This window comes from Manacus vitellinus, unplaced genomic scaffold, assembly GCF_001715985.3.
Source record: "Manacus vitellinus isolate BGI_N305 unplaced genomic scaffold, ASM171598v3 scaffold_1_pilon, whole genome shotgun sequence".
Taxonomy (NCBI): domain Eukaryota; kingdom Metazoa; phylum Chordata; class Aves; order Passeriformes; family Pipridae; genus Manacus; species Manacus vitellinus.
The window spans coordinates 51172287-51191871 of NW_021939396.1; the positions used below are offsets into that span (position 1 = coordinate 51172287).

Genomic DNA, 19585 nt, shown 5'->3' on the forward strand with positions numbered 1-19585 from the left:
TTTTTTTTTTCTTCTTTTTCCCCATTTGTTTCTCCCTATTTTCTCTTTTTTTTTTTTTGTCTTGGTCCTTGTTTGGGATATGATCAAGTTAATTGAAGTGTCATTCAGTACTGGGAAAGAGGAGGGAATGTCTGGGGCCTACAAGCAGCAAGAATAGGAAGACTCTTGCAGTGATATTTAATGGTATTAAATACAGCCTTTTTATTTCTACAGTTGTAAATAAGCTAGTTTTTGTAAAGATTTTAGGTTATTTATTTAACAAAAAAAATATTCTACCTTTATGAACTCAGTTAATTATTTTGACACTTCAGTATTTCTCAAAAGAGCCCAACTTCTGACCCAAGAAAACCTTGACATAATCAACAGCTGTTCTCATGCTAAGAAAGCTGAATTGTGTCAGTTTCTTCAAGATTTATTCATGTTTATAATTTAAAAAAAATTAAAATCTATAATACAGAAGTTAAGATTATTTTCATCTTCACTTTCATCAAAGCAAAAATATCAGGTTTGCTGAAATATGTTAGTTTTTAAGTTTTCCTTTTCCCCATTTCTTTGCTAAAGATATAACTCGAAATGCTTGGAGTGCATTTATTTGTAGGTTTGAGCGTAAAGAAATAGATTAATTTGTTTTTGTAGTGCAGATTCCTTCCTTCCTTCCTAGGCTTTGTATTTCATATACAAATTATTATGCGATCTGAATTAAAAACAAAAAAAAAAATCAAAATAGAGTTTACTTGTGAACCCCCTGTTGCTTCTCTACTCTCTGACTCCCCCTCGCCTTCTCTCCTTGTTGCTTGCTGCCATTTTAGAAAATTGGTGCCAGTTTCCAGACTGGCTGTTGAACCTGCAGCCACTGCCAAAGGAATTGTCTTATCAATGACCCTTGTGTCCAGTTCACTGGTTGTCTCAATGCCTTCCTCTCCAGTAATTCCCAAAGGTGTTCCCTCTCTGATAGTAACAGTAGCAGTTACATCTGCAGAGCCGCGGAACACCCACGTCCTGCAATCTCTGCCAAGTTAGGGAATCTTCTGAAACAGAGGTTTATAGCTCCTTTGCCAGAATGTTAAGGAAGAAGATACAAATTCATATGAAGGTATGGATAACTTTTTCCAGGAAACGGAAGAGCGAACATGATGCCGTTTATTTAACCACCAGGAAATATGGCCAACTTTGATTTGATTTAAAAAGGAGTAAATTAACATTCTGTTTTTAATGATCACATATAAAACCCTTGCATTATCATATTAGTTCTGGTCAAGGTCTGCCCTTAGCTGGTTTCCCTGACAAGGAGTTGTTATTTGTTGAGACTGGTCATCAGTACAGAAGTTAAAAATATGGACAAATGTAACATTCTGCCTTGCCTGGTCTTTGAACGTAACATGCCAGTAAAAGCAGGATTACTTAGAAAATGAAAATCTAAGGGAAAGTGGAAGTTTGACCAAGGATACAAATGAGGAATCCCAGTTGGTGGACTGATTAAGTTGATATCAAAAAATAAACTGATAAACTGCTTGCACTGTTTTGTTCAGTGTTGCTCACTGAGATTTAATCTTTCATTTTTATCCAGAAGTCATTGCTTATTGTGCTGTTCTAACAGCCAGTGAATAGCTATGTGAATAAGCTACACACTCACATCTTCTGAGAACTTTAAAAAATCATTAGGAATAACATTCCTGTTAATACCACGAGTTTATATCATTTATGCTTTAGGGTACATGTGGGTTTTTTTTTTCAGTTGCTCATCTTGGAGACATAAATTTAAAAAACCCAACACCTGTAGGAGTGTGTAGAGCACCTAGACCATATAATGTTTGCATGAGCTATTTTATAAACATAAGAACATAATGAAATTTTCATTTATCTGAATTTATACTTTGAAACTTACTTGGCTAAACTCAGGAAGTAAATTACAGATATGTCATCAAAAGGAGAAACACATTTGGAGTTTGTAAGAATTAATTCTCTCCTTAGAAGAGTCCAACAATAGTGCCCAAAGCCATTTAATACCATACAGAACATGCTTCAGTATGTAATTATCTTTGATAGGCAGAAAAAGAATGCTTATTCTCCCAGGGCTCAGTACATCTGCTAGATTATATGGCTCTCTGTTGTCTCCTTTTGTGCCTTGTCATTGATTGTAGCAGTACCAGACAATAGAGCTGGAATGGGATATCAAGATATTGTCCACACTGCTGTTTGTTAGCCTTCTGAGAGTTTTCTGCTGAACAGATTAAAAATGTGTTCCTCATAATGGCACACTAGTATGGTCTTGTTGACAGAGAAAATTCTTCCTTGTTACTGCATCCTCCAGTGAGGCATGCATTAAATGTTAAGACGTGCAGATCCAGTTCATCCATTTGCCCCAGAGTAGAATAAGCTGTACTCGGTTCTTGACAGATGTTTGCCAGACCTTTTCTGTAAAGGCTTGCTTCATGGAAATTCCTGTCTCCTTGGGCAGTTTATTCTGATAATTATGCTGACTGGCATAGAGTTAGGCACTTAGTAGAAGGATAAATAACCATTGCTTGTCTCCTGTTGCAGTGTAAAGCCATTAAATGTTCTCTAACTGTAGTGGACATGGAAAGTATGTAGTGCTTTTCAGTATGCAGCAGTAGTTTATGTGTCTGAACATTACCCTGTTTTATCTGATTAGCAGTTTTCAGTTCAGATTAATGAACATCTTTGGAAAGTCCACAGATATAAGTTACAGGTTGTTTTATAAAACACGTCAACTTTTTTTTAGGTTGCTTCCATGGATTACATTAAATTAATACGTAGACCTATTGATGCTGAATTTTGAACCTTTCTTTGGACCTTGAAAAAGAGTTGTCTGTGCTGTTGGCAGTGACCAGGAGTAGGTGTAACAGTGAATTCTCACTCTTTGAAACGGAATGCCTGTTCTAACCTGCAGGGCTTGGTGCTTCCTCTTGCCTTCCTTTACTTGAAGTTGGATCCAGAAGGCCATTAAGAGTTTTCTAACTTTTAACACGACGTTGATTGTACGATTAATTGTTTTTATCATTTATAGAACCTGGTTTTTATTCTGGCTTTTCCAGTTTTGTTTTGTATTTAGGCTGCTTTTTGAGTTGGTTAGTCATTTTGATTTCTCTTTGCCAGTGCTCTTTGCTTCTTCTTCTGTTCCGGTTGTGATGATATCTGCATAATTAATTGTATCTCTATTTCAGCATTGTCACTGAAAATACTAAAGAACATTGACTTTGTAAAGACTACTTATTGCATCTTTTGGATTGGAAAGTCCACTATTGGTGGTGGCTGAATATTTATTTCTATGATAGCTAAGCAACAAGATACTCTTTTTTTTTTTCAGTTTCTGTATTCTCTATATAGCCTGTTTTTCCATTTTCATTATATCTTCACTTATCTGAAAGTATGCATTTTGGGCTGTGTCTCATCCTAATTAGATCATCATAAAATTATATTCGGTGATTATTCAAAAGCTAGTGAATCAGTCATAATTTAATAATATATGCAATTTAAGAATAAGAATAAATGTAAAGCTATCCAATTATTTAAGCAGCTTGTGTCTCTTTGTGAGCACCTGCCAATGCATTTTACTGATGAGTACCCAAAAAAAGGGGTTCTTCTTAAGGATTACCAACTGCAAAACGTTTGGTTTTTTCTACAGAACAAGTTGGAACCAATGTTTCCTGCTTAGGAATTTTTAAATTATTTTTAATTGATCCTTTCTACTGCATAATACTTAACATAAGATAATATTCTAGGGAAAGCAATAAAACTTTTATGCCATTTTATCATACTGGGGGAAATTTACATACATAAGAGATAATTGGATTGTTTGGAGCAAGGTGTGAGAGAGCTCTCAGTGAGATTGGACTCAAGTGAGAAACTTGTGTCTATAGTGGAAGAGATTGGAGAGGGCTTAATGGAGTTTGGATCTGCTCTTGTCAATTTATAGATGCATTTGCAAATGATGACTTGTGTTAGATGGATTAGCTTCTTTCATAAGTAATACCCCAGCCACTGTATCTCCCAAGGGCTTAGGAAAGTCTTAAGAGATTTTAGATTTTTAGATTTTCTTGTCCTAGCATAAACGAAAAAGGGGGGGTGGGAGGGTGGTTGTTTCCTTTGGGGTTTTGAAGGAGGGTTGGCTTCACTTTTGGTGCATGGGTTTTATTCTGTGTTTTGGTTTGGGGTTTTAATTCTGTGGGTTTCTAAACTTGGAGTGAAGATAGGTATTCTCTAGGGGCATCAAACTTTATATTTCAGGAATTCTCTTGATATAGACTAATCCCTTCTTCGTGGTTTCCCTGGTAGAGACGTTTGTCTTCTGGAGGTTGTAGAGTTTGCAGGTTCTTTTTGTAATCACTTCTGCCTGACTTTTTGGCAACAGTTTAAACTCAGAGCATCAGATGATATCATTATACCTGTGCTTGTTCTTAAAAAAAAAAAAAGAAAAAGGAAAGATACCTTAGAGAATAGCACCTTTACTTGGAGTTATTTTCTAGTTTTTCTTCAATCAGAATAAATCTTCTGACTATTTGCTTCAGAAGTACCAAGGAGCAGCCTTTTGGTTTTCACTGATTGGCAAGTCAGTGTATGTTGTTCTTCTATCTTTAGGTAATTAATTTATTAGTGATTTCATCTGATCGTCTGCTAAGAATAATATAAAAGTGTGGAGTTGAGATAGCTGACACAGCTGGATAATGTGTTTCTGCAGCATGTAATGAACAGAAAACAGAAAAATGTCCCTGCATTGCATCTTGATTGGTAGGCTAAAATATTGGGGTTTGCAGAGGGTTGTCTCAAGCAGTCTTCTCACTAACCTGGTATCTTTTATATCCTTTCCTCCTATATTAGCAAAGTAATCAAGCACAAGTTAATATTGTGCCCGTTAAGGTTTTTCTCTGTTTATTCTGAAATATGGTTCATAAACCAAAATCCCCAGATTTATATAACTAAAAAATCCAAATAGTTTGTACCTGTTTTTTCTAAATTTGATAAGAGTTTTAAAAGTTTCTTCATAGATTTTCTAAAATTAAACACTACACTATTTTTGTTGTTGAAATAGAAAGGGGCTTCTTGTATGGATGGATTATGGGGTGGGGGTGGAGGCAGGGGAAAGTTGTTAGGGGGTTTTTTTGTTGAATTCACAGTCAGAATTGCAGTGTGAGCTTTTAATGTTCTTTTACTGAGATCATTTTGGTCAGGAAAGGAAATTGGGATGGTTGTCAAGACTTAGAAAATTCTTTTTCAGTATGTGTTGTTCCTTTGCTTATTAATTAAGGCTCTAATAATGAACACCAGTTCTACAGTAATATGTCAAAAAGTAGAAATAACACTAATTAAATTAGAAGTTACTAATTTATAAAAGAAAGAAATGACATTGATTGCTTTTATTAAGATTAATTTAAAAGTTTATTCAAAAACTTTGTAATATGCATACTTAAGCACAAGCACATACATTCTCACATAGTTTTTTCAGTCTGTATACATTATAAGTCTATTCTGCTTTTTGCAAAAATTACTTAGTATACTTTTTATTTATATTAGAGCAAGGACAAGATTGCATCCTACAGCAAAACTCCAAAAGTGGATAGGAGTGATGTGGGGAAGGAGATGAAAGAAAAGTCTTCCATGAAACGTAAACTTCCTTTTACTATTAGTCCATCCAGAAATGAAGATCGCAATTCAGACACAGGTAGAACCTTTTTATTTCCTTAACTAATTATTTGTTGATAAAATACATCCTAATTTAATTAATTGTATCTTATGTTTCTAATTTATTTTTTCCCTTTAAAAAGGATACTAAGTATAAAAGTTGCTTGCTTGCTTCTGATTGTTGCATCTCAGTCTGATGGGCTTTCACCTTGTCATTAGCAACGACCAGCATGCCTCCATAGTTTGTCTACATTTTCCAGTTGCTTCCTAACCTCATTCTTTTGCTTCTATTTTGATAATTAATCTTTCTTTTCATTGTCATCTCTAGAGGTCCATTGTTTAAACTAGAAAACTGATGAAAAAATCTGTAAATACCTTGATTTGAGACACAGCCTGTCAGCCTTACACAAGTGTTTTTTGGGGGAAGGAGAGTGGGAAAGATTGGTAGGTGTACTGTCCTCCATATAAAAGAAAAAGTTGCTAGATTATGGAGCTATCCAAACTAGCCATGGAGAGCACACTTTTCTTTCAGTTTAAGTTCCTGTGATCTTTCTCTTCAGGATACCTTTTGTGCACAGGCTAGTAGATTTTTGTAGCTTAAGCTTATTCTATTAAAACTGATTTCAAGATTTCAAAATAGCATTCTTAACATGGCTCTTTTCAAATCAAGATGAAGAGATCTGGATATATTCCAAGAGTAGTTATCTCTGAGTTTAAATATGTAGTTGTCTGTGTCATTGTTCAGTAATAGTTCTCTTGGTAACCAAAAAAACCCCATGCCCTCTGGAAGGCCACCAGAAGGCATGTTCCCCAAATTTCTCTAAAGGCTCAGTACTACAGTTTTTTGTATAGCACTTACTGTACATTTTAACATTTTCATAAACAAGCACTTCCCTTAATATGCTTACACTTAAATGCAAGATAGAAGTATATGCCTCAGTACGTGTTTAATTATTGTCCAGGATTGATTTCATGCAGAAGATTTGGCTTCTGGATAATACATACATGCTTTTGTTACTGTAAAGAGAATATGGTAAGAAATCCAAATTTGAAATAGTCATATTACAAAACAATACTCTTGGCTTTAGATCTGTTTTCAGTGATTTTACAGCATTCTAGAGTCTTACTATTCGTGATAACACTTGATTCTTAAAAGACCATGTATAAATTAGGAGTATGTTCCCAGCATCTGCTTTATTAAGTTTTTTGCTTGGTATTAGTCCATAACTATTTATCATAATGGAAATAAATATATGTAGATGTAATATTTAGCATTTGTCAAATGTTTTCTTTGTTGAAAATCTTTTATCATCTCTCCCCACCCCATCAACTTTAAATAAGTCATTGTCACAGCGTCTTGTAAGGTAATGCAATTTTCTGTGTGCCTTTTGCTATAGCATGTAGTGTTACGGTTGCCACAAACAAGATTGATTACTCTAGGCACTTAGACACACACCACAAGACAGTGCTTAAGCTATAAAATCTTTTTGTTGCAAGCTGTAGCAGGGAGATGAAATGAACAGTTCAAGTAGGGGCAAGAAATAGTTAATGTAACAGTAGTAAACATCACGACTTGTTGTGTGTTTGTTTCTGCTGAGGCAAGGAGGTAAGAGCAACTGCCTTGTTTCACGGGGGAGAAACTTGGTACATAAGCTTTCCAGAAACTTTAGAGCAGGAGTATTATTAGGGTGAAAAACTGTTCCTATAATGCTGATTCTGTACCTAATTAATTAGATTAGAATGGTGAGAATTAAGCATTTAGATTGTGCCAAGTTTGTTACTGACGTGGATTAGGACTGACATCAGTGATCATGAAATGCAGCGCTACTTCTGACACAAACTTGGCAATATACATGGAAAAACTTTGATATCAGTAAACTAAACTGTTACCTCTGACTGAACTGTCTCCCTGATAATCATGTACAGAAAATGACAAATGTTGAGAAGGAAGAAAGTATTTGGAGATGAGAATGTAATCGGAAACAGAGGGGGAAAAAGAAGAGGTGATGGAAAGCTTCTTATCAGCTAGTAGTGCTAAAAAATAAAAGCCCTCTTCTTAGAGTTTGTGACAATCTGTACTGGTATTCTAGAAAAATGGTTAAAGATTGTGTCTGCAATTCAGAATTGAAAAGACTTGAAAAAATGTGCTACTGCTACATTCTTCCCACTCTCCATTACAGTTTAAGGATGCATTTTATCCTTTTCCAATAGATTGAGTTTTAATAGCCTTCCAATATGGTTTTTTTCAGAGTTCAGAATAGCAAAATTGTCTTATGACTTTTGGTAAATAGTTGCTCTGTATCAGTTTATATGACCTTTGAGTTTGATTTTTAGATTATTTTAAAGATATACGGTCTTTAAAATTGTGTCTGAGTAAACAAAAAGATGCCGTAAAAAGTAGCTCTAGGATAAAAAATTTAATCAATAGTTTAATTTAATAAATAGTTTATCCCCAAGATATGTGATAGGATCACTAGCTGATTGTAGAAACCCCATGAAAATTAGGTTTCATCCTGTTTAGTCATGTAAATCAGACAAAGAATGGGGATACCTAGTTTTGTGAACTTACATCATTAGATGTGTCTTGGTTCTATCTCCACAGTCTTTCATAAACTTAAGATTTTGGGGGTTTCGCTTATTTTTGTAAAAATTCCCCCTGCAATTCATCTCTTTCTCCTTTTCCTGGTGGGCTCTCTTTGTTTCAGGTCTTGTCTAAAAATGGTAAGTGATAATGATAACAGGCAGCCAAACTGAATGTTAACTTTATGTAAAAATACTTTTTTAAAAAAATTGATATCTGCAACAGTATACATAAAGTACATTTTACACTCAGTCAGTTTTGGCAAGACTGAAATCAAAGAGCATTTGTAGTGTCCTGTAAGAGTCTAGAACAATTATAGCCCACTTCTTTGTCTAAATTTAAATGTAAATTTTTTTTTCCCTAAGAAACTCTGCAATAAATTAGCATTAAATAAAGATTTGGCCTTTAGGTTACTTTCCTAATAATTTCATACCTACTAAGACTGTTGCGTAAAGGTGGGCCTAAAGGTAGTCATGCAATGCCAGTTGAGGTGGTTGCAGTAGCTGCAAAGACTACAGAGGTCTGAAGGACAGTGTGGGTCCCAGGAGACCTGTGGCCTTCTGAAGAGGCCTAAACTGAGGGCTCTGTTATGACATCTCCATTCTTTGGTCAGAGCAACCACAAAAATCTAATGCAGTATGTACATATTGCAGACAAATGTATTTGTACTGCAGTATAGCTTTGGCCTTGATATAAGTAAATCTTAGGGAGGAGTCTACATGCAAACTTTAAGACTGATGGTTTGGATGGTGGAAGGAGAAACATTTTTCATACCTTTTAAAATAAATTCTCTGATTTCAAGTCTTCCAATCCCAAACTATAATTTGATTAAAAAGCCATCAGTTATTTAAAAAAATGTCTGATTAGTCTCAAATAACCTGTAATGTGATTATTAGAATAAAAACAACAGGCAAGTGTTGATCTTACAAAGGTCAGATTTGTTTTCTTTCGCTACCTTATTAGTCTAAAGAGAGAAAAGTGAATTTTTCATAATAATTAAACATACCTGCAGGTCAACTGCAGGTCATAAAAATATTTTCATTATGAAGATAGTCTTGTTACACAGTTGATTATTCAGGAAGAATAACAAGTTGCAATTACATAATGTGGTAATTTATTGATCTTTCTTGGAAATTATGTTTTCTAGATTTTCTGTTTATAGGAGGATCTTGGTTTTGTTTTCTGATCCCTTCAATTTCAGTCTTTAAAGTAGTCCAAAAGTGAGACAGTCATACTTCTTTTAGCACTTGCTTGACATCCAGGAGAGCAAAACGACTGACCTCTTAATGTTGCATGGGTACATCACAGTAACACAATTCCTGTACTTGTGCATCCCGTAGTTACAGAGGTTAGTGGGGCTGTTGAAGGGATCATTTACACACTGCTTGATGGATTTGGGCTTACTGTTCAGCTATAACAAGTTCCTCTAACTGTTGTTTGGGCTTGAGGCAGGAAAGCAGAGGCAGTTTTATGTGTGTTTGTTGGTTTGGTTAAATAAATATGTCATAAACTTGATTAATTAGATATCACAATAGTACCTTGATATCTCTACATTGTTCAGTGCGTTGTGAAGTCTCTTCGTGACATTTTAAGATTTTTCTTTCGCTGAGGACAGGAAGCAGCAGCCAGTCATGATGTGTTTCCTCTTTAAAATAACTTCATTCAGATTGCCATAATCACACAGAGCTCCATAACTCTGTTTCTCAGCTTCATCATCTGCAAAACTGATCACCTTGACCTGTCTTCTGCAGTTGTTAGCAATGAACATATTAGTCTTTTGTTGTGTATCACTGAGTCTTAAAACTTCCTTAGAAGCACTTATTTCAAGCAGTTCATATTTTAACTTCACGTGGTCCTATTAATCCTGTTATTCCTTACAGTTTGGACTGTGATGGGATTCTTGTACATGAAAACAGACTATCATAAGCCCCAAAAATTGAATTTGGTCTTTTAACTTTATTTCCTTTATTCACTAAGGTGATTATTTTACCAAATGAAATATGCTCTTAGTTTGGCATGTTTTTGGTTTGAGAAGTCCATATGTTACATTATTTAATAATTTAGTTTCCTAAAACATTTAGAAATTATTTGACTGTGAATTTGTAAATTATCCAATTTTAAAAAACAAAAATAAAATAAGGAAAAAGAAACAACAATCAAGCAAACAAACAAAAAAACCTAGATACAGTATTGATTGCCTCAGGATCTGTCATGCATAAGTTATCCTAAAATAATTGCCAGCATCTTCGATGTTTCTTGTGCCAAAACATTTAAGTCCTGTGAATGGATTTCATTAAGCTCTGCTACAAATAAGTGCTCAAATGCTCCTAAATCACAGTTTCACATATCTTGACTGTTTTGAAATAATTTTTGAAAGCGTTAGGTGAAAAGCTTATGTTGCAGAAGGAAAATATTTGGAAGGATACTGTCTAGATAGATTTGGCTGCATGTTATGAAGTTTATTTAATGAATATGATTGAACATAAAGTCACTTGAAGAGTGTCAGGTTTTTTTCTTAATAACAAGTGAAAAATTCCCTCATGTTTTGTTTGTAACTGCTGAAGAACACCAAAAAGTGACAATAATCTGAATATAAAAGAAGATACTTTTATTCCACAGACTTTGAAAACAAAATACTCAAAATCTAAAAAAAAAAACCCAGATAAAAAAACCCCCACCCAAGTGATTGACTTCAACAGTCAATTTTGTACATGAAATTCTATCTAAATTTAATTTCTTAAACTGATGTTATTCCTCTATTGTTATTTCTCTATTATTATCTATATTATTATTGCTCTTCAAAATGTATAAACATCAAGTACACAGCTGTGAGAAGTTTTCTGTAACCACAAGATAAAGGATAGATAAAAAGTTGAATTTCCTAAATGTTTAGTCATCTCCTGTTAAGGTGCAGTGTACTGTGTGATGGTATTCTTGGAGCACTGATTTATTTATTGATGTATAAAAATTTCTACTTTGTATGCCCTACGCCCTTCGTTTTGCTTCCTTCCACTCCTTTTTTCCTGTGTCGTTTTATCTTGTACACTCAGAACCAGGTTATATGCATGAGAAATCTTGAGGGGAAAAGCCACAGCCTTATACAGGACATACTCCAGTAAAAGGATTATCAGATGCACCTGCTATAGTCTTGACACTTTTTTAGGTTTATTGTAAAAGTAAAAGCTAGATGATCGGAAGACTTATTTTACTTACTTTGATATATTATTTTTTCAAGCTGAGTATAGCTATAAAATTGTAAGGAAAAATTCAGAATGAAAATGAATGTGTTTTTCAAGAAAAAATCATGAGCAGTAAATAGCATAAGCTAAGAAACAGCAGATCAAGCTGGACAAACTGAAATATGTTGTTTTGATGGAAGTACTAAATCAGTCAATAAAAGAGTTTGCTGTACATTATTCTTGGAGAGAGGACAACATATTCGCAGTGAAAAGTTGAAAATGCAATTTTGTTATAGGGGTTTTTTTTATTGTCCTATGCAGATACTTTTATCAAGAGGTCAAGAGTGTTGATTTGGATATTGAATTAATTTTTTAGATATTCAGGACCTTGAGATGCATGTAGTTTAAAAAAATTGGTTGCTTCTTTAAAAGAGATCTTGTTTCCTTTCAAAGAGGTTTCTTTGATATGTACGTAGGTCTGTAGCTTTCCATTCTTTAAATAGTCTTGCTTGCAGTTGTTTAGCCTGTAAAATTATGTATTTCTTATGTGGAATTGAAGATGAGAACTACTGATGTGCCTTCCTGTGCCTCAAGAGCACTGCATTACTAGAGCTTGTGTCTGTAATCAAGCCTAGAAGATGAGATTTAGAGAAGGCTAGGAAGTCAGAAAATGAGTTGAGAGGAAATGAATGAAACAAGAAAGAATGCAGAAGTGGAGAAAATGAAATGGTAACTAGGAACCTCGAAGGGACTTAAGCTTCTCATTTGTAATTTTTATCTCTCTGCAGAAGGTCAGTGAAGTTTTCCTCAGTGGAGTCCTCTTAAGGTTTTCTGCTTCGCAGATGACAGAGTTTCTTGGTTTTGGTGGGGATTTTTTTGGTTTTGTGTCTGACTTGTTTATTCAGATGTGTAATTTTAGCTCCTGGTTTAAAACTTGAACATGAAACATTAAACAACTTCCATAAATATTGATAAAAGGAAAGAAGTTATGTATATAAAATAGCTGTATGTTTTTGAAGGATTTGAATTTTGTGGAAGAAATTGCTTTAAGATGAAATAACAGGATGAGTTTGAGAGAAACAATCTTTTGACTAATTACTTAGCAAATATCAATATTAGAAAGTCTTTTCCTAATTTTTAACATGGTGTCTTGAGAGAAGTAGAAATAGATTGTAGTATCAGATCTGTATTTAAGATTGAAAATTGACCAGCTGATCTTACAGAATGTTTTAAGTGCCTGACTTTAATCTCTGAAAATTAAAGTTGTGACGTATACAGGCCTTCCTGCTGTAAAACAAGTTTTTTTTCTTTAAGAATTTTTTAATAATCCTGCTTACAGCTTTCAGTGCTTCAACTCAGTAGCTTATTATTCTAATATGATTAGAACAGGTAACCAACACTAACCCAAAGGCAGTAAATTGGAGGTGTAATTTCTGTTTTTCATCACCTGCCACCAATCACCAGTTTACATACCTTAAAAGGATTGTTTTATTTCTAGAAAAATGTTTTGATGGAACAGCTGTTTCAGTTTTTAAATGTTCCTATTTCCAGAGAAGGAAGGTCCAGAGAAAAAGAAAATGAAGAAGGATGCTGGAAATAAGAAATCAGCACCAGTTAGCATTCTTTTTGGTTATCCTCTGTCAGAGCGCAAACAGATGGCACTTCTCATGCAGATGACAGCAAGAGACAACAGTCCAGGTGATCTTACAGAGTTAACAGTTTTCTTCCTCCTGCCTGTTTAATTCTGCCCCAGTCAGAATATTGTGATCCCTGATGTTTTTTTCAACAGTCCTTGGTTTTTTGACATTTTTTTAATTATCCATAGTTCTGTTAAACACTGTTTTGCATGGATGAGTAATTTGATGAAAAATTCTTGACCTTCTCTATTTATGTGCAAAGCTTTGCATTATGATAGCTGTAAAAATTGAACATTTCTTTTCTTCCTTTGATTATTTTTGCCTCTCAGACACTGTTCTGTATGGATTGTTTCCTTTTTTCTGTCCTTGAAACCTGCTTTAAAAATAGTTAGATTTTGCAAAGTGCCCTGTTTCACATTGAAAATAGGCATTGTGTTGATACATAGGAAGTGTCAAATATGTCCTTTATTTAAATATAATTATTCACATATTGTTGTCATCTTTGAATGCAAGTGTTAATACTCTTTCTACTTCACCTCATCTTAATTAATCTACAGCAACCATTTAAAACTTCCTTTGTAGATTCCACCTTAAATCATTCCTTACAAACAACACCAACACAAAAGAAAACTCCAACCTCTTCTTCAAGACAAAAAGACAAGGTTAACAAGAGAAATGAACGAGGGGAAACTCCTCTACATATGGCAGCAATTCGAGGGGATGTTAAACAGGTCAAGGAGCTAATCAGATTGGGTGCAAATGTGAATGTAAAAGATTTTGCAGGTAAGTTGATACATACACATTCTCTTGACTGTATAAATTAAAAGAAATGCTGAAGTTGTTCACAGAGTTTTCCTTTCAGTTCATGTTACGTGCAAATGAAAAAATTATAACTTAGTAGAAATTCTCAAATCGTGTTTTTTATTTCCAATGGCAGTGGTAGTCCTGGGATTCTGCAGTACATAGGGTGTTATTAGAACAGCGTTATTAATATCTGGAGGTTTCACTTGTGTCCAGGGCCTTTGCATGGTAGGTGTTTACAGAAGTATGTGTGCACAGTTGCTGAACTTTGTAGGATTATACTGGGCAAAGTCAGATAGTGGGATTGTAGGCTATGTGAGGAGATGCAAAGTTTAGTAGTGGTGAAAGTGCAATGTACATTGTCTTCTCACTGGGACAGCTAGTGTACACCAAAGCAGGTGAAAGTTTGCACTTGCCATCTAGTCCTGCTAGATTAGGGATAGTTTTGATATGTCAGTATTTGCTGTGATTTCAGCACTGATTCATGAACTTGAAGTTAAGTTTAACATATACAATATTTTTAGGTTTATGGGTCAGAATGGTTATAGTTAGAATTGCGTTCTCACTGGGAATGGTTGGGATGAGTTGAGGTAGCAGGCCCATGTGGGAGAAACTAAGAACTATATGGTGCAATTAGTTGTCAGCTCAAACTTGACACAGGAGAAGATATTAATGAGATGAACTGAAGTCTTGATTTTAGGTAAGAAACAGATCAGTAATTTCTCAGTTTGCAGAGAGTAGTTGAATTTGTATTTGAAGATGAGGCTGTCCAGGGCTGGCATGTAGTGGAAGAAAGGAAGCAGAAGTAGAACATGGCAGGATCTTCAGGAATTTAAGAGGAGAGATGAGAAGAACTTGTTGACAAGAGCAATTTTAGAAAAAGAGGGGGAGGCTCAGGGGAAGACAGGCCCATAGAAATCACAGGGAGAATAGAAATGTTTCAAGAGATGATATGGTGGGTTAACCTTGGCTGGCTGCCAGACACCCACGCAGCTGCTCTTGTACTTCTCCTCAACAGGGCAGGTGGAGAAAATAAGGTGGAAAAAATCCCACGTGGGTCGATTTAAAGACCATTTAAATAAGCAAAGCAAAAGCTGTATGTGCAAGCAAAAGAAAAAGAAAAATTCATTCACTACTTCCCTCCAGCAGTCAAACATTCAGTCACTTCCCAGGAAGCAGGTGTAATGGTTGCTTGGAAAAATGAACACCATTACCTACAAACATCCCTCCTTCCTTCTCCTTTTGCTGAGCTTTTATTGCTAACCATGACATCAGGTGGTATGGAATATACCTTTGGGGCAGTTAGGGTTAGCTGTCCTGGCTATGTCCCCTCCCAACCTCTTGTGCAGGAGGAGGGAGAGAGAAAACCATGACTCTATACAAGCACTGTTCGGCAGTAGCTGAAACACTGGTGTGTTGTGTCTACTGTTTCAGCCCCAAATGCAATGCTCAGCACTGTATGGGCGGCTCTGAAGGAAGTTAGCTTTGTAGCCTCATCCCAGCCTGACCTAATACAGATACTTAATTTTAAAGGCACGTGAAAGAAGAAGGACAATGACTTGAGAACTGGTTGTGAGAATCTGTTGGGAACAAGTAATTCAAAACCCTGGAGGAGGTGTTTGGGATCAAGTTGAGATACTTCTCCATTGGTAATCCAAAGTGAGAAGCAGAGGTGGCTGAGCTTCAAAATCCTGTGCAGAGGAAGAAGTCAAGAAGAGGGGGAGGATTGAAGCAGTGAGTCATGAGTGGAGAAGAGCAGGAATTTAGGATGCAGTGAAGTTTAGAGAATTAAGAGTTTTTTAGCTAAGAATTTGGCAGAACTAGAGGAGCAGAAAATGAATTAGTAATGGAGGAAGTAACCCTGCATGTGGGATATCTGCCAGAATGGTACTGCCATGTGAGAACAAGAGTAAAGGAAACAGATGTTGAGAGCAAGCCAGGACTAGAGTTGGCAGGCTGGACATTGTGATAGGATGGAAAAGCAAAGCAGTAAAACATGGAGAAGAATGAATTACGGAGAGAATTAACAAGGGAAAAAAGATAGGGATCAGAGGGCTGAGAGCCAGAAGAGGGTCATCATGTTGGGTGAGTGCAAAAAGGGAAAATGACAAGAAAGTGTCAAAAAGGAGGTGGTAGCCAGGCAATGTTGGAAGTGAGTGAGCCACGTGATGATTGGAGAGGAAATTCAGTGTATGAAGATCAGAAAGAAGTGTTTTGCTGTAGAATAATGTAGAAACTTTTTTTTTTTTATTTAAATGAGTGACAGCTGGGAAGTTGAGTGAAAGATGAAGGTGAGAAATCACATTACTGAGGGATTAGATAAATTAGGAGTTTCTTGTACCTCCTTTTCATGGATGTACAAGATCACTACTGATTAAACACAGAGTTAACATGAGTGAACTCTTCCAGACTTGCACTGGTTTTGTTGGAAACAAAAGCTGAATGCCTCCCCAGAACTGGGCTTTGAAAAGGCATCAACAGCAGACTAGTTCAGGTTAGCTATGAAGTAGAAGTCATCAAGTTTGGGAGAGGAAACTGAGGTAAGGAATATTGCATGTGCAGGTTGGTTGTCATCTTCAGTTGAGGCTCTGCTATAGAAAATGAGCACTGAACTCCAGATTATCAATGTGGAAATCAGAATTGAAAAAAATGAGTAGTGTTCTAGGAAATACCAAGAGCAAGTTCTCTGCCAGTGTTTAATACCTTACTATCAAGCTGCTGAATGTTGTTAGTGATTCCTAGTACACGTTCAGTACCTCCAAAGGAGCACTGGTTATGGTAATTTCCCATACTTATTCTTTCTAGTAGTGGGGTTTTCAAATAGTTTCCATACAGAATAATGTTATTTATATATATATCCCTAACACTGTTCAAATGTTTGCTAGTCAAAGAAATTCTAACATGTTTAACCTAGGGATTATGTTCCAGATTTCATCTTTTACTGTTTGATTAGCGATTTCAGTGTTCAATTTAATCACAGAAAAATCTGGAATTTGGCATGACATGAAATTTTAAGTTGATAAAGCGTGTGTCGTTCATCAGATGGACAGCATTACTCACATTGTGAGTGTATTTTGAAATGTTTAGAGGCAGTAGAGACGTATAGCACAGGAGAAAAAACCCAGACTTAAATCTTGGACCTTTCAGTCTTAAACTTACTACTCTTCTCTACAGGTTGGACACCACTGCATGAAGCTTGTAATGTTGGTTACTACGATGTTGCCAAAGTCCTGATAGCGGCAGGAGCCGATGTGAACACACAGGGCTTGGATGATGATACTCCACTTCACGATTCTGCTAGTAGTGGACATAGAAATGTAAGTTCTACGTAGTAAATACCTGGTTTGAAATGCTCAGTCTTTAGAACAAATTCTAACTGTCCTATGGTTTTATAATTCTGCTTCTGGTGTTTTGGGAGCATCTTAAACTTGCTCTGATTGCCTTTGTTTTGTCTTGCTTTTCATTTGATTTCTATTGCCAGATATTTTCTACCAGTATCTGTTTTCTTAAATATTTAAAGGTTTCACCTTTAGGTTTTTAATGACTTTTTCTGAGAGACTTCTACTGTGTAGAATTCTCAAAACAAAAATGTCTCCAAACAGTATATTGTGGATTTGTATGTAATATATATATATTTAGAAATATTTAAGGATATATATCCAATATTTATTTTAATATATTGTTTATGGCATTGAAATAGAGAATTGATATATATATATTCTTAGTATTTGTTTTGAAATTTACCAATGAACACGTAAAGAAATGAAGCGCTGTAGATAATGTACATTAATTTATAATTTTTTTCTTGATTTCTGCAAATAAGATGCAGAAATTACTCCATTTCCCTTTATATCTCTTCTATTTCATTACTGCACGTGTGATGTGTTGTGTAAAGCAAAAAATAGAAAACATCCTTAAATTAAGTACACCTTCCAAAAAAGGTGTTCCATTTTAAAGTTTTTTCTGGAAAAACTAGAGAAATTAATTACGATAATCTGATTGTGATTTTTTTTTCTTTTTTAATTAACTGTTTAGTAACTGCTTCTTATAGGTATCTAAACAAAAGTTGGTCATCAGATCAAAGTTGCATGAAGTTTTAGCAAAGTTTTGGAGAACAGGACCTCTTGCTTGTTTGGTCTCAGTATAGGTATCTGTGACCATCTCACTGACATTATGTATCAGAATAATTTTGAAGTTACCTGTTAAGATATCACTGTCTGATGAATTTCTACATTCTTAACACATAGGACTGGATACTGTGCTGAAAATGGAGTGGCCTTGGTATCATTGTAACATTAACAATTTCTTGGCCTTCATGATAGAGAAATTGATGACTTTGATGTATGCTATGCAGTTGGGGTTGGAGGTAGCTTTTTCCTCCAAAAATATACTTGGACCTCTCTCAGGTATTTTTGGAAATGCCTTAGAAACCAATAGTACTGCTACTTGTAAAGCTTTTCCTGTTCCATACAGTTTAGTGCTATGAAATTTGGAGCAAGAAGGTGAATCAAGTGCAGAGGAGTAGAGAGCTTGGTAGGTGAGGAACCAGATAAATTGTATGAAGAAACGCTAGAACAACAAGAACAAAAGCCCACTGTTGTCTTCCTTTGTACTGATGCTGTGTCTGTGTAACAGAAGTCTTCCCCTTTACTTCTTCTAATGAGCAGACTGTGTGTACCTGGACTTGGCATTCTAGTTGCTGAAGTCTTGCTTCCCAGTCTCAATTTCATAGGTAGGAGTTAGGATTGTGTATCATGTTACTCACATTTTGTGTGCAACAGAAGATTTTTATGCTGGTCAAGTAACACATGGAAAACCTAAAAGTTAATTTATTTAATGCTGCAGATTGTGAAGCTGTTGCTTCGACATGGTGGAAATCCATTTCAAGCCAATAAACATGGAGAGAGACCTGTTGATGTGGCTGAAACTGAAGAGTTGGAAATGCTGTTGAAAAGGGAGGTGCCCATCTCTGATGATGAGGACAGTTGCTCAGGTAAAAGCAGCTATTTAACTGCATACTTCCAAGTGTATAATTTCACCTGAAGTTATGTGGTTTTATCTTTTGCATAGTGTTGGCTACTAAGACTTGCTGCAGATAGCAATTACTATTGCTAAGGTTGTTTTCCACTTTTATTTTTAGAGGTAGTTTTTCATTTTTCAGTTGAATTATCTGAAATGTTTATTCTGACTTTTTTTTACTTTTCTCTCTGTCCTTAATAAGACTTTCCCGCTCTCCAAATGAACTCTGTCTCAGAATGGTGATTCTACCAGAGAAAGATACAGAGGAAAATACTGTATTTGTTATGATACGAAGTGTTTTTTGGGAGGTGATCTTGGGGGAAAATATCCCCAAAGTCCCTTATTTTCCACCTTTAGTAGATGAATCAGGAGTTAGTGTCTCACATACCTATAACACTTAGTGAAGAAAAGTCCCTGCCAGTGGGAGAACCACTGGTTTGTGAAGGCAACCAGATAGGTAACTTGCTTACGTGGAGGCAGTAATTCTTGGCACCTCCTGTATTTTTCTGTGGGTTAAGGAGTATATAACACCTCTTATGGCATAAAAAGAACTGCTATCTCCTCGGAAGCAAAAGATTCTTGACCATGAGTAACTTGCTTGAGTGCTAGGCAGGAACTTTCCATTTTGCTTTCACAGAATCTTCAGGATTTCAGATTTTTATAGGTAAAAGAAATGAGGTGGATTGAAAACTGACTGAATATTGAGGCCCAGAGGGTGATGGTGAGTG

The 19585-nt window shown here is 35.5% G+C and overlaps 1 protein-coding gene across 1 annotated transcript in view; it reads left to right on the forward strand.

Annotated features, from left to right (window-relative positions):
* The window catches only part of ANKRD12 (ankyrin repeat domain 12), a 39920-nt gene that overhangs the window by 2106 nt on the left and 18229 nt on the right, over positions 1-19585 (forward strand). Inside the window, exons 2-6 of the mRNA XM_018081645.2 lie at positions 5533-5680; positions 12952-13098; positions 13620-13820; positions 17013-17155; positions 18684-18831. Coding sequence (XP_017937134.2) covers positions 5533-5680; positions 12952-13098; positions 13620-13820; positions 17013-17155; positions 18684-18831 — 787 coding nt within the window. The remainder of the gene's footprint in view (positions 1-5532; positions 5681-12951; positions 13099-13619; positions 13821-17012; positions 17156-18683; positions 18832-19585) is intronic.